A 15,366-nucleotide genomic window follows, 5' to 3' on the forward strand; every position below is an offset into this window, starting at 1 on the left:
TCATCCACTCAAACTGCTGCCTCAGAAAAAAGGTAACACATAATGCCAAAAGACTCAGATCATTTGGGAGGAAGCACTTCCTCTTCCTTCACCAACTCAGCTTTGCTTTCAGTCAGGAAGCCTCTTCATATGAGTCTTCTCTTCATACGATCTAAGGGTTAGAACCCAGTAGGAGAGGGGAAAACGCCTCGAGCAGCAATCCCCTTGACACATGAACTTCAAGCCAGACAACAGAACAATCTAAGCTACTGCAACTGGAAAAAGAAGCACTTGGAAATGGAGATGTTTAAACTGTCTTCACTGGATAAATAACATGTACAAGGAAGGATTAAGATATTCACTGGTGTTCTTATTTCCTTCTGAAGGAAGGGAAGCAGGGGAAGAAGCAGCAGATAAGCACTGCCATGTACGGTTGTGGGATGGCTGCCTGTGGTGCACATGGGATGAGAGAGGGATTTCTGGGTCAAAGACAGAACTGCATCCCTGCAGAATCTATTGCTGATCTTGTGATAACATGTAAATGAGCATTTTATAGAATGTCCATATGTATTTTCCTTCTCTCTTTGCCCCCCAGGATGGAAAAAATGAATTCTTTAACAGTTTTAATACAAATACTTTCATCTCACCCAGTTCAGGAGTTCAAGCTTTCTTGGGTCTGTTTCTTCTTCTGGCTCTTCTTTTCCTTTTCCTCCCTTTTTCTTCCCTTTTCCTTTCCCTCTGGCTGCTTTAGTCTGAGCTGCTGGAGATTTCTTTTCCTTCTCAGGAGCTGTACCATCAGGAGCTGTAAGGCTTCCTAAAGGCTGCATTTAATAATGCATCAGAAGTATTAGAAATCTAATTGATTGTACAGTGCCTATTTCATTGAATACAGTCCTGTTGAACTCGCTCCCCAGTGACCAGTTCTCACATGCAGTCAATTAAGAATGATAATTTCCTTAAGGACCTTTTAGCATAGCCACAGCTTTATACTTTTTTAAAGCTGTTACATCTCATTTAGTCAATAACACTGAAAGACAAAGTAATGAAGTAGGCAGACTGTGGAACATTTCTCTTGCAAAATAAAATCAGTGCAAGAGAACCGGAAAGAGAGACTACTCAACTTTGTGACACTTCAGTTTCAGTTTCGGATTAAAGTTGGTTTAAGCTTATTAGTTGTTTGGAGTCATTTTGGGGTGCCTCCATAACATTAAAGCCACAGATTGTTTCCAGTAAACATTTGTTTGTTTGTTTGTTTTCTTTCAAATCCCATAAGAAATCTTAATTTCACAGAGTTTAAAGCATTGCTAAATATTTGCAAATAGCAGTATTAGGAAATTTCAAAATAAATAAGCCATTCTTAATTAATGAGATATCCTACATCAGTTCAGCATAAGATGGAATTCAATACTGTTTCTCATGCCAACAAAATCCAAGGTGTGAATATTCCACCACTTATTTTAAATTGTTAACAAACAGTATGACTAGGAAAACTTTGTCTTACAGGCCAGTGGTGTCCGAAGACAAAGATCTGGCTACGTGCAATGTCTACGCGATTCCAGGCCAAAGCCAAGCTGAGCTGGTCTGGAGCAGATGCATTGGTACCTAAAGAGAAACACACAGATGTTTAGTATTTCATGCATGATGAAACTAGATAGAGCAACCTTCTGTCATTCACTTCTCCAAGAATTAGAAAACAGCAAGCCTGACTCCATATCATACTACCATTAGAATAATTCTACCACAAAGCAGCGGATTCATCAAATCAATTTATAACATCTTCCACTTAACACCATAATCCTAATTTCAAAAGGATTAACCAGATTCTCTCCTTTTTTCCTTAAAGCTCCCACATTGACTTTATACTCTGAAGCTAAAGATAGACATCTAACTGTTCTAAAAGACTCCTCCCCTCAGCTCCTCTGGCTGATGCTGTTCATATTAGTATAGTAATTCCTCTCTTTATTTCTTAGCTGTAGCGATCCTATATTGAGCCTGTATCAACTACTATATACAAGGAGACAGAAAACAGTTGTTTCAGCAAACATAACAAACTCCAAATAAATAAGGAACTAATCCTAAATTTGGCCTTAAGTCTTAAAAAGCACAGGCTGAGACCTGGAAAAATCCAGGTAGTCTTTTAATCTTCCCACCTTTTTTCCTAGCTTTATTAATATACACTAGAAATTCAACATACTTCAGTAAAATGTATTGAAATATCAGTGTAATATTTGTTGCAGCATTCCCATCCCAGGCTTTCAGGTAAGAAAAGCCACACAAAACTTTCAGTCTAAATTTTATGCTTCAAGCTATTCTGAACCTTAAGCCAAACACGTTCGGGTTTTTATAATCCAAGTGTATAAATCAAAGACTCAAACACCAAGAGTGAACCTCAGACAAATGTATGGGACTGTCTTCTCAGGATCAATTTGTGCATTGCTTGCAAAACCCACCTTTGAGGAGAGCAGTTAAGATGGACATCTCAATGTCCTGTTGCCCTTCAGACCCCATGCGGAACACGGTAATCTAAAGCACAGCATAAAACCAAACACACACAATTACAGTACATGAGAGAGACTAAACACGTAGCTAGAAAAAAGAGCAGAATGGTGAAGCTTTCTTATTTTCTAAGACTTGAGATTTTTTAAAAAGTAGAGTTCCACTAAATTTTTATTTGAAATGTAATTTTCTCCAAAGCATTTAATTGAATTATTTCACTAAAGTTATCCTAAAATATTCCTGCATTGATAAATGTGACAAATTTGATGAAATTCTTCAATAAACCCATGGATTTTGAAAAGGGGTAACAAAACTGCTATGCCAAACTGATTGTTTTCTGATGGTTTTATTACTTTCCAGTAGTAATGGAAATGCCAGCTTGGAAATGTAAATGCTCGTCAGCCAAGATGATTATCATAGCATTAATTTTATTGATGATAACACTTATCTATTTTTTAGTTGGAGGATAAGCTACAAATTGACAAACAAAAAACCAGAATCAACTAATTAAGTAAAACAGTTATTTTTTGTCACATTTGCTTAGTTGAGTCCATTAGTGTTCACTGATTTTAAAAATAGTAGTTCATATAAAGCGTAGCCATTTAGCTACATATTAAAAGATTAGTAATTCAAAAGCAGAATAACCTAATCACAGAATGTTACAGAATCACAGAATGTCAGGGATTGGAAGGGACCTCGGAAGATCATCCAGTCCAATCCCCTGGCCAGAGCAGGAACACTTAGATGAGGTTACACAGGAATGTGTCCAGGCGGGTTTTCAATGTCTCCAGAGAAGGAGACTCCACAACCCCCCTGGGCAGCCTGGTCCAGGCTCTGTCACCCTCACTGTGAAGAAGTTTCTTCTCATATTTAAGTGGAACCTCTTGTGTTCCAGTTTGTCCTATCACTGGTTGTCACCGAGAAGAGCCTGGCTCCATCCTCGTGACACTCACTCTTTACATATTTATAAACATTAATGAGGTTACTTCTCAGTCTCCTCCAAACTAAAGAGCCCCAGCTCCCCCAGCCTTTCCTCATAAGGGAGATGCTCCATTCCCTTGATCATCTTCGTTGCCCTGCGCTGGACTCTCTCCAGCAGTTCCCTGTCCTTCTGGAACTGAGGGGCCCAGAACTGGACACAATATTCCAGATGTGGTCTCACCAGGGCAGAGTAGAGGGGCAGGAGAACCTCTCGGACCTACTAACCGCACCCCTTTTTCTGCATCTGGCATACGGCAGACAGGCAGGAACCTGACTGAGTGGTACAGTACATAGCACAGGCCTGCAACAAGCAGGATCAAGCAAGGCTGGGATCTTCAAGAACGCTTAATGTTTCAGTTTCTCTTGAAAGACTTGAATAGCCCAGTTGAACTGGAATGAAAGGCTATTAAAAAGTAACTACATCAGAAGACCAAAACTGTGCTGATGCACTCTGAATGCTTATTGCTCCTAGGAACCCTTTCTTCAATTATCTTCTCTCTACCTTCTGCAGTTGATCCTGATTTTAGTGCATCTGTCTCAGTGTCTTAATCTACCTCGTGAAGTCTGTGAAAAAAAGACTCCTATCAGCTTACACAGGAGAAGAATCTGAAATTGGTTTTAGAAACTTTCCAAAATACAAAATCCCTTTCTTGGCCTATGCATATGAATGAATGATTGTGTATATTTATGGAGCTATACAGAAAGAGGAGAAAAAAAAAAAAGTTAAACTGTAACTCTGGTCACAGTAATTACCTTTTTGAACTACTTTTAGGACACTTACAAGTTCTTTTTTTTTCATGCACTCCATAAGAATGACAAACAGCTGATGAGCTTGATTCCTGTTGTAGTTAAAGGTTTTCTGGATGGTAACTAGAAGCTGGTCCCTAAGGGATTCACTTATTATCCTAAATGAAAAATGAGACATAAAATACATATCCAGAATTAATATATATTCAGAAGGCCTACTATTTGAGAAGCAATTTTTCATCCATCAGTGCAATGACTTCATTTTGAAAATAAATGAAAATATATCTTTGCATTCAGTAGAGGTGAGGAGTTCATAAAGAGTTAACAGTAATCAGAAAATTTGTACTCAGACCGGCTCTTATGCAACTCAGTACCTCAGCACTGATTTAAAACTGGCAGGGAACTTCAGCTGTCCTTTCACCCTGGAATCTATTGCAGTTACCTCTTACTCCTGTTATATAATATAGACATAATTTTGTTAAGAAGTTTGGTCTTCAGGATTTCAGCAGTACACCTTACAGGGCCCCTACCTTTGCCTCTATATGTTGCAAGGCCCTTTGCATATAGTTAAAAAAACAAAAATATTTCACACTACTGATATGTCACCTTAGTAATCTTGGTTGTCCTCTTAAACAGAGGATTTAAATTGCTAGTGTATCTGAGACCTCATAATACCCACTTAAGAAAGAAAAAAAACCAAAAGATGATCTAAAAATTTAGATTGAAAACATTCTAGAAAGGTCAGAAATGTTTGGTCTCTCAAAGCAATCAGAAACAGAGCCCTTCAATCTTCATCAATTTACTAATAAAACACATATATTTTCAGATGATGGCAAACATTACCAGTGGGCATTCAAAGCAGTGAGACAGCTGAGCCTGTGAAGTGCAGTAAAACTCACAGTTCATTGTGAGGAAATTATACTTTTAGACAGCAGGGCTGACAAAAAACTCTCATTACAAACCTGCCTTACCAGATGAACACATTTATCTCATCATAATTATTGGAGAGGAAAATTTGACACTGCATCATATGCACTGGGAGAGAAAGTCATACAGTGAGCAGATCTCGGACAGACTGTTCTTGATAAGCTCTTTCAATTACATATGAGCTGATAGGAAGGAGGAATGAGAAAGAAAAAAAAAGTCATTTGATCTAAGCTAAGGATGCTCGGTTGATAGAAAGGAAAAGAATGTTTCTGAATCATAAATACTGTTGAGAGGATTAAATACGCACTATGTGTAAACATCAAAAAAATTCTCCTGCTCACCTCATTCAGCAAATAACATCTGCACTGCTTGACAATACTAGTTGTCTGCTTAGTGTTTAATCCAACTTCAGTCAAGGAAATAGGCTATTTCTTCAGTGCAAGATGGGTAGGCCATGCCCTAATCAAGACAACATACTAGGTTTTTGCCTGAATCTGGCTCCTAAAGATAAAATCCTGATATTAACAATGACAATGGGGAATGTATGTTACTTGACTGGGAGAAGCAGTATTTTAAATTACAAATGCAATACCCTGCTTCCACTTGGAGTATTTGTCAGAGCAGATCTTTTACTCTGCAGAGCAGATGAGCTATATGCTGCTAGTATAGGTTCTGTATCTTCTTTAAACTAACCATACTTTCTGTCAACCAAAGGGTCAGACAATTACCAATAAATATAAGAGATTCAAAAAAACTTTGGATTAGGAAGGACTTTTAGAGATTCATTTGGGCAATGGACAGAAGGGCTATGGAGCAGAATGCTCCAGACAAGATCCTCTGCTCTGTTCATGACATCAGGCAGCACTGCCCTGAAGAACCATCATAGATGCAAGCAAAAGAATGGAAGGAAGCATAACATTTCTTCAGCTGGTCTGGCACTCTTGGGGAATGAAGCTCATTCACACAACACACTGGAATCAGACAGTACAAATTTTGCAAATACATACACTAATAAAACTCAGTCCTGGCCTGAGAAAAAAAGTAATTCTTGGGAACCACTTATTCCTTGCTTCTAACATGTCCAATCCAGCATCAAGTATAGTGCAGCAAATGCTGATGAAGCTTGTATGACAGTGTGCTGCACTGAGAGTAGGGTTATTTCAATGGACCATCAAATACATTCCAAGTGGTAATAATTTCTACTCATTAATGCCAGGGCTAAGATCAAACAAGCAACAAAAGCTGACTGACAGCAGAATGCCTCTGTTAGCAGCATTCTGTCTCTGAGGTGTTTTTTTATGAAGCTTTAATGAAAACAAGGCATATAGTCCTACATTATTCTCCTGAGCAAGACACAGCTTTGCTGAAGATCCCCAAATCTTACCCTCCTTCTTCTGAATACTTGTGTGCAAATGACAGAATATCTGATGCTCGACCGCTACCATCACATATCACAACAGGGAGAGGGGGTTCTTCTCGTAGACACTCTAAGACAATGGAGATCACATTGGGACCCCCTTCCACTATGAGCCCAACTACGGGAACACCTTGTCCCAGCCCTGCAAAAAAACAGAGGAACAAAAAAAAAGAAGCATCATTGTAACTTAGTTTAAGAGGTGGATGCGATTTCTGTGTTACAGCATCACTTCAAACCACAGCGGTTAGGAAAAATGATGGCCATTTCATGGCCAACACCAGGAAAAATGTCTATATGCTGTTTCATAGCCCCTAAAGGAAAACAGATGTCTCTCTGCCCTTGCTTTTCCACCAGCTCCATACTGATAATTTATTCACTCAGTGTTGCTGAACTGTTTGTAATCTCTTTTGAGAGACACTATGTACAGATAAAAGAGTTAACAGGATTCTCCTACTACTTCACTAGCTTCACTGTTACTTGGATGGCTCCCAGCTAGCATGTCTTTGATGCTTTAACTTCATTGGTTAACTACAGGAAGTCTTCAGTAAGGTGACATACAGCTATGCTTTCTCCTAAAATAAAAAATATGACATTAGTGTCTTTCTCATGAGGCTGAAATGGCTGGCCGATGGAAGAGACGACAGCTGAGCATCCCTTTGCTGTCCCTGCCTCACTGTGATCTCCAGGCATAGGATGACAAAGGGAAGCCCACAGGTCACATGGTCTCAGTAGCCTTGGTCACAAGATACTTGGGGAAATGAAGGACAAAACATTACCCAAAGGCTGACTAATCCTATTATTATAAGCATTTGAATTCAGTTCTTGATCTGTAAAATGACCAGTGCTTTATAAAGAAGATGCACTTTTTTATACAACTGAGAATGAATGAAAGAGTTCGTATTTTAAACCGTCATTCCTCTCTGAAGAACAGGAGCACCATGCACAAGAACAGTGGAAGCTTCCTGACATCCTCCTGTCAGCTATACCCCAGCTCTGATAAGGAGGAGTCACAGAGCATGGGCTGGCCTGGATGTCCATGAAATCCTTAGTGATTTCTGCTGAGATTTCCAGAAGAGGCGCCTGTGCTTGAAGTGATTAAAAAGAAACAAAACAACTGCCTATATGTTGTTACTAGGAAGTGTGCTACAGCTCTTCACAGAAAGAGTTCTGTAATTCCTGTGTGTTTTCCCAACTTTGCCTTTCTCATAACAAAAATCACCAAACACTGCTTAAATCAGAACCAATATCCCCAGCCCCAGTGGTGTGAAAAGAAACGATACAGAACATCTTGCCTCTGGGCCCTGACTTCCTTATCTTCCAAGCCAGTGCTGCCTTTTACAGTCTTAAACTCTCCCAGCACTTCTGCAGAAGACAAAGATGAAAAAAGCATAGCTGACATTAGCTATTGCTCACAGAGCAATTCAAACAAAGAGTGTTGCAAAAAAATTACAGGCAGTAATGTTTCCCAATCAGAATCAGGATAATAACTGAAACAGCAAATGAAAGTACAAAACTAAGCAGGTGTCTTTAATGCCCAGAAGCAAACAAAAAAGTTGTTACAGGCATTGTCAGCTCTCACTCGGGACTATACAAGAAGTTTTCTAAGTGATAATTAAATTAGAATTAGGCATCTGAGGGAGTGTTTTCAATATCTATAGGTGAAGGTAGCTGTCAACAGGTTAAAAGAAAGCATGTACATTACTGGTTCCTAAGTAGATCTCAAGTAATTACAGTTGTGTAAAGGTTTTTGTTAAACTATTCAAAGTTATTAAAAGAAATGTAGACTACTTCTTGGGCATAATTGATGTCCAAGCAAAACACTGATGTTAATTAGGCAAGAGCAGGCATGAGTTAAGTTTGAGTGGTATTATAAGAAAAATACCAAACTAAGCAGAAAACATGGGAAGTTAATATGGATGTTGTTAAATAACCTTTATTGCTGTGAGAGCTAATGACGGTAAACTACTCCTTAACAGATTTCTAAGATATTTAAGAAAAAGTCACGGTCAGGGTTCAGTGTTAGGGTGCACAAGCCTGAATCCACACTCAAAGGCAAGGGGCCATTTTGGTGAGCTCCGTTTCTGAAGCTTACCATGGGCAAAAAGCAGCACTTAAAGACTTCATGGAACATTTAGATCCTTGTGGCTGACACCTCTAACGGCGCCTTTCAGCTTTACTTGCTGCTCTACTTCAGTTTTGTGCCTTACCCATAAGAGCACCTAAACCCTATTAGAAACTTTTGTAGAGTTCAATGCACTTGTCATTCTGAATGGTTTTTTCTTATTTATACAGGCCTACAGAGGTTACAATGGCATCTGCGACAAGGCAGAAAGGCAGCTGGTAGAACCGATGTCTACTCTCCTGTAGCTCTTCATTGAAGTATGGATTCAAAAAACATTAACTTTTTTGGACCATTTTTAGTTAGGTTTTTGTTGTGGCTTTTTTTTTTTTTAAAGTCAATGGAAAACCACAGCTACTAATTTTTAAAATTTACTTAATCTTTAAAACAATATTTTTTTCCACAAAAATGTTAATGAAAAAATGCCTTTTACAATATGTTTTTTCTACATAATGCCAAAAAGAACTCTACAAAGTTGTTTTAGAGAGGCTGTAACAACTGACAGAAATTTTAAAACTGCACAAAACTCTAAATACGAAAGTACTGATGTGAAATTATCTTGATAATGGCTTTATTAAGTGTCAAAATCCCAGCTGAGTTTCTCTGGAAGATCAAAGAATTTTGAGTGTGACATTTCAAATGAAATAAATTCATATAAATGAGAAAATGAAATGTTAGTATGAACATTTGGAATCAGAAATCACTGAGCTGCACAGGATTCTTGTAAACAGGAACTGTACAAACTCATCCCATTCTGTGTATTTACTGACACTTCTAAATTCTAACTAAAAGTGCACAAATTCTTTATATTTCCCTTTTCTTAAATTCTTACTGATTTGAAGCTTCTCCTTGCTGTTATTTGTAAACTTTTCTTCCTCCATTCATGCAATCCTTACTTTTCTGGGTTTTCCATGCTGTTAGATGTGGGTTCTTTCACCCCTTATCAGACAGCTTATGTTTAGTTCAGTTACACAGTCCTGATCAAATTCCTGCTAGAAAGAGCTGGAAGAAGCATTTCATTTCAATACCCTGAAGTATTTCAAGCCCTTCTTCCCTCCCTTCCTTTAAGATGTTATATGTACAGTTTGCCCCACTGTACTTACGTGTGTTAATTTTCTGCAGGGAAATGTGTTTTTCCAACTGACGTCGTAACTTTACTTCAGCTCCATATTTACCTAGCGTGCCATTATCGGCCAGGATGAAGTGGGTGTGCGAACTGTTGAGCACAGAGAGCTTACTTAGAGGGTTTGACATTGTTTGGTAAATCCGTGTTACCTGTGTGTCAAAAGAATAGATGCACTTATATTAGAACTAAGAACTAAATATGAAAATCCCCTATACTGCCCACCAGACACACAAGCCTTATGAGGAAACTAATCAAACAGATCTTTACAAGCAAAAATAGAGGAGAATTCGAAATTGAGCTTGATTTCAGATTCACAACTTGAGCTCTTCACAGCAGTGTTTTCTCTGGAGGATGACAGTCACATCTGTGCATTCTCCTGCATGTTGTCCTAAGCTCATTAATGTACTCTCCTTGATCACACACAGTGTTACATAATCCTCTTCCTGCACACATTCTCATCTGGAGTTCCTAGTAATTAATATGCCACTGCAGAGTGCCCATCTACAAGAAATGCCAGTCTTTTACACATAGAGGCATACATACATGACGTACAGAATTCTCAGCATGCCACACGCAAGTTAGGGCCTACAACTCTGTCACCACAGAGAGGTCTCTGCTATTGAAAGCAATGGAAACCTCACCAGCTCCATATTTACTCCGAGGTCATATATGCCAACCTGACAAAGATAGTTAAATAGATTTTCTTCAAGAAATTGTTAAATTTCAGCTCTTAGGCATGCTTTAAAAACAGTGAAAATATTTCTACTCCAAAAAGGTGAACAGTTACACAGCTGACATTGCAAAATACACAGGAGTTTCCTTAAAGACTTACATCTTTTCCTATCAGATCTTCCTTGTTTTCTACAATGCCCCAAGGTGCAATTCCTATGGCACATATTCGTCCTCTGGATTTGGAAGAATGATCTTTCAAGGCATCTCCCACATGACGAATGACACCTATAGGTACAATTAATTTAATTCATTCTTGACATTTTTGAGAGAACGCTAAACAACAGAACTTTGTTTTTTCCTCTCACAGAGCTACCTGCTTCTCTGGATTGCTTTTACTACTAAACTGTTATCTCTGCTTTATAAAAGAATGTGCAATGCAGACAAATGCATGCTTTTATTTTGTAATAGTTGCATGTAAGTCCTATTGCCTTTTCACATCCTTGTTCTGAATTCAATGAACTCTTTGAAAGACTTACCCAGTCACTTAACTTGCCACAGTGTAATCTGTACCATTGTCTGGAATTATATTAGTCATTGTACACAATGCTGAACATACATGGAATGCTATCACTGGGATCTGAGCAGGCAAAAAACGCTAACCCTACAGTTATCTAAGAAATACTTTTTCACTTCAAAATTATTCTGAATAGTAATCACCACCTTCCCTTAAATACATTAGACCTTTGTTGTAACATGAAAATCAAAGGAATTAATTCTTATCTTACATAGTTTTCTGAGAAATAACTTGATATCAAGATTTATTTCAGCTAAATAAAGATAATGTTATAGAAATATTACAATGAAAGTTTGCATCTAATTGTTTTCTGAAGATCCCTCAGAATTTATATGAAGATAAATGAAATTGATTAAAATGCAACTGGTTTCAAAAAGTAACAATATATAGGGAATCATCACAACAGCTATTTTTCAACTGTCTTTCAAATTTTGGAAATCATATCAGACCCCATTTTTCTGAGAGAATCCAGCAATAGTGCCAAAAATTTCCTAGTGGAGTTATGTGGAATTGCTGTACAACTGATGTTTTAGACATAAATCTGTCTCAGGTGGCCAGAAGACCAGAGAAAAATGCAAACAGGAGATCACAATGTCTTCAAGTAGAGACATTTACAATTGACTTCAGGTTTGTGCCTCAAGATTACAAATTCACAGTCGTTCATTTAAAAACAAATACCTTGTATAATTACAATACAGAGGGTGTGCATGCATGGTGGTGGGTGATCCCATGGAGACAGTGACTCGGGGACATGGCATTTAAGGTGGGTTATCAATTGATCACTAACTCTCAAGAGAGATCACACAGCCTGAAGGTTAACTCAGTCCTTGGCTGCATGAACAGGAAACTGTCAAATAGAAGCAGAAAGGATGTTTTACTTCAGGGATTAAAAGCTTCATCAAACACTGTCTCAGAAATTACAGTGTCCAAAATGGAAGACAGCTGTTAAAAAACTAGAGAGAGTTCAAAGCACAGGTGTGATAAAAACTGAAGGACTGGAAAACATGCTTAGTGTGAGAGTTTTATGGAACTCAGCCTGTGCAGTTTGACAAAAATGCTGTGTATGAAAACAGGCTTAGGAAATACACTTTTAGTAACAGAAAGATGTTTGTACAAAAAAACTGTAAGAAGCTAAAGACAGGCAAATTTGGAGTAGGAGATTTCTTAACTACAAGGATAACTGACCACTGAAACAAGAGTATTATAACTAGTGGCAGATTCCTTGCTACTGAAACCAAGGATGAATCTTTTTTTCAGGGGAAACACTGAGTAACACAAATTGACATTGACCCAGGAAAATCTTGTGGGCTGGGCTGGGTGGGAGATTAACACAAATGATTACAATGCTCTGTTTTCGGTCTAGTGGCTAATGACTCATTCATGTAGACTTAAATCTTCTGCCTGTGGGAAAGATTAGTGAATGAACATTACTGATTTCTTAAGTAAACTAAAAGTGCTGGTAATTGCTTACCTGTACTAACACCTCCAGTGAAAATCCAAGCTCCTGTGGTCATGGCAGCCTTTATCAGACCTTTTCCAAATACTTGCTTTAACTTAGGTTGCATTTCAAAGTTCTGGAGGCCTCCATGGACAGAGATTAAAAGTTTGGGCAGTTCCAGTTGCCAGTCTTTCACCATGAGATGCAGCAGAGAATCTGGTTTAGTGTCATATGACACACGGATATACTGCAAAGAGCAATGTGTAACATTATCACTCTGTTTGCTCTGTAAATTGTCTATTGGCTGAGCAAAGAATGGTTATATTAAGCCTTCCATTTTCAAGCAACACATCATTAAATTTCACTGCTGCTAATGCTTAGAAAAAATAGGTAGAAACCTTCCACTTTGCTATTGAGAATTTACCATTCACTTCATGATTTTTAAAAGCAGCACTTTCCTCTATTCACCTGCAAAACTAACAACAATCAAATGATCCTAATCTCTTATTACAAATCTGCATTGTTAGAAACCACCTATTTAAAATGACTGGAAGGTGTCTTGTATTGTTCCCAAAACCTCTGGGTTCTCTGAGAGAGAAGCAATGGCTTTTCAGAAGAAATAGGAGGCTTATGTTACGTTTTATCCCATTCACTGTTGATGTACACATTTCTGGCTCTGAAGCAATGATTTACATGCTTCCCAGTTCAGTTCAAACTACCACTCCGTTAAACAAAACTATTAAATAAACTAATGTTTATTTCTGCTTTAAAAACAAACTAATAAACCACCACTAACAAAACCCACCAGCCTCTCCCATACATTTTGGACAAGTTTTTGCAGTGTGGTTGTCTTAAATGGCAGTGTCAGCAGCGAGATAAGAAAGCAAATGGGCAAAGAAACAAATCCGGGTTTGGATTTGCTCCGAAGAGAGGTAGCAGCAAGAGATTTTTTTTTCAGAAGCTTGACTCGCTGTTACTTCCATTGCTAAGAAAACTCAACCATCCATTTTCCAGCTCTGTCAAGCCTCCATCTTTCAGGAAGGCAAGACCAATTTCTAATTTTATTAGACTTCAAACCTTAGAAAAAAATCTTTATCTGTGCTGGGCTATTTGGCCCACAAGTCTAATACAAACAGGTGGAATTTTAGGCATTAAGACATGCAGCTACCTCCTTGGTTGATACTTATTGACAGTAACTTCAATAAAACTGCTGCAAGATATTATAAGATGCTTCCTGAGTAGGCATTGTTTTTCTCTTGCCTTTTCTCTGCCTTTTTGAGTAAAGAGACAGTAAAGAGATCTCCTTTGATTTCAATGGATTATGCACTGAGCTAGAATCCTGACACACATCTATTAAGCTAACATACCAGATGAATACCTTGGAGCAGCCTATGCTCCTTACCATGGCCTTATTTGAATGTCCTCCTCCCTGGAATTCAAGGTTTCCATAGGCATCAGTTGGGTATGTTTGGGTGTGTTTACTGATGGACCATTTCTCTGGCGGAGTTTCCACTTGTTTTGTTTCTTCTCCATTTTTATTAGCTGTTATACTTGGAGGAGGTGGAATATGTTGGTTAATGAGCTGGCCACAGCAGCACCTGTAAGTTAAAATTTGAAGCAACTTTGATTACAGTATCTTCAATATTGCATGGTGATTAAAAAAAAAAAGAAAAAGAAAAAAGAATTAATCAGAAATTAGATTTTCAACTGCCCATGCCTTGGTCTACATGAATCATAGAAACACCTCTTCTAGGTCATATCTGTTTTATTTGCCTAGACACACGTGTCAGAATTACCAGCCCACCAGTGTTTCTTAACAAGCAAAGACAAAAAACTTCACTTTGTGTCCATAATACCCTGGAAAGCTGTTCTATGCTAAAGGACAGGGAAGGAGAAAGGATGCAGAACAGGTGCAGTGACCATCTGTCTCTTACTCCAAGGTGACAGCTACCATGTGACATAAACTGTTATGGTATTCAAAAAAGCTGGACCACAATTTCACTAGACCATGCAGTAGCAGTAATATTAATACTTGGACTAAGAATTCCAGTCCCCCTGTATAGTATATCTTTGGTAGTGTCATATCAATGGTGAAGAACGGTACCACTTGCTTCACAGTGCACATTACTGCATCCTTGCTTTCAGAATTCAGTGTGAATTTAAGCTCTGGTTTGCAAAGCCAGGAATTAACACCTCACTGCCTCCCTGCTGCCCAGCCTCACCATCCCTATAAGACATGTCGCATGGCTTTGTACAGTTTTGAGTGCAAGCAGGTCTTGCACTATTGTTCACCTGTCATCTTCCTTAAGGACAGTGAGTAAACCGTGTCTTAGTTTCACATATCTAAATCCAAATCAAGTCCAGTTTCTTCAGTATTAACCTTTATTTTGGCCAAAACAAGAATTTCAAATGTTACCTGCTAATGTCTTTGTTGTTGGCAATTACATAGATGCATTCTCTTTTTGAAAAAGTCTTCTCTATCCAAGCCTTTTGACCCTTAAAAGGGAGAAAAAATAAGAAGCATAATGAAATACTTCTATGTGGCATATACAGAACATTTGCCTTCTATTTTCAGCTCTTTTTAAAAACAAGCACTGGATTAATTAAATTACTTTTAAACACCATATACATTGTCTTGTGAAGCAAGTAGGGGATGTGAGTTTTCCACAACTTGCATAAAATTCAAACCTTGCATGTGTGTAAAACTGAAAGAACGTTTGACAGAAAAGTACAAACTCTTCGAATACAGCATGTCTGTGAAACAAGAGGAGAAAAACAACCTTGAAGACAAAACAAAATTGTGTTGGATTATTATACTATGTTTGCAAACCAGAAATTAGACCAAGCTCACAGCCATTTTAAAAACAACGTGTAGGCAAGCTAGCACAAA

The 15,366-nt window shown here is 38.1% G+C and overlaps 1 protein-coding gene across 1 annotated transcript in view; it reads right to left on the reverse strand.

Moving 5' to 3' along the window:
- TRPM1 (transient receptor potential cation channel subfamily M member 1) overlaps nucleotides 1-15,366 on the reverse strand; it is a 90,135-nt gene that overhangs the window by 24,049 nt on the left and 50,720 nt on the right. The window contains exons 3-12 of the mRNA XM_082061007.1: nucleotides 14,893-14,972; nucleotides 13,879-14,074; nucleotides 12,510-12,723; nucleotides 10,625-10,749; nucleotides 9,770-9,941; nucleotides 6,515-6,689; nucleotides 4,238-4,361; nucleotides 2,430-2,502; nucleotides 1,481-1,581; nucleotides 627-800 (exon numbers count right to left, since the gene is read on the reverse strand). Of these exons, the coding sequence (XP_081917133.1) occupies nucleotides 627-800; nucleotides 1,481-1,581; nucleotides 2,430-2,502; nucleotides 4,238-4,361; nucleotides 6,515-6,689; nucleotides 9,770-9,941; nucleotides 10,625-10,749; nucleotides 12,510-12,723; nucleotides 13,879-14,074; nucleotides 14,893-14,972 (1,434 nt within the window). The remainder of the gene's footprint in view (nucleotides 1-626; nucleotides 801-1,480; nucleotides 1,582-2,429; nucleotides 2,503-4,237; nucleotides 4,362-6,514; nucleotides 6,690-9,769; nucleotides 9,942-10,624; nucleotides 10,750-12,509; nucleotides 12,724-13,878; nucleotides 14,075-14,892; nucleotides 14,973-15,366) is intronic.

This window comes from Streptopelia decaocto (assembly GCF_964273445.1).
Source record: "Streptopelia decaocto genome assembly, chromosome: 9".
NCBI classification, from domain to species: domain Eukaryota; kingdom Metazoa; phylum Chordata; class Aves; order Columbiformes; family Columbidae; genus Streptopelia; species Streptopelia decaocto.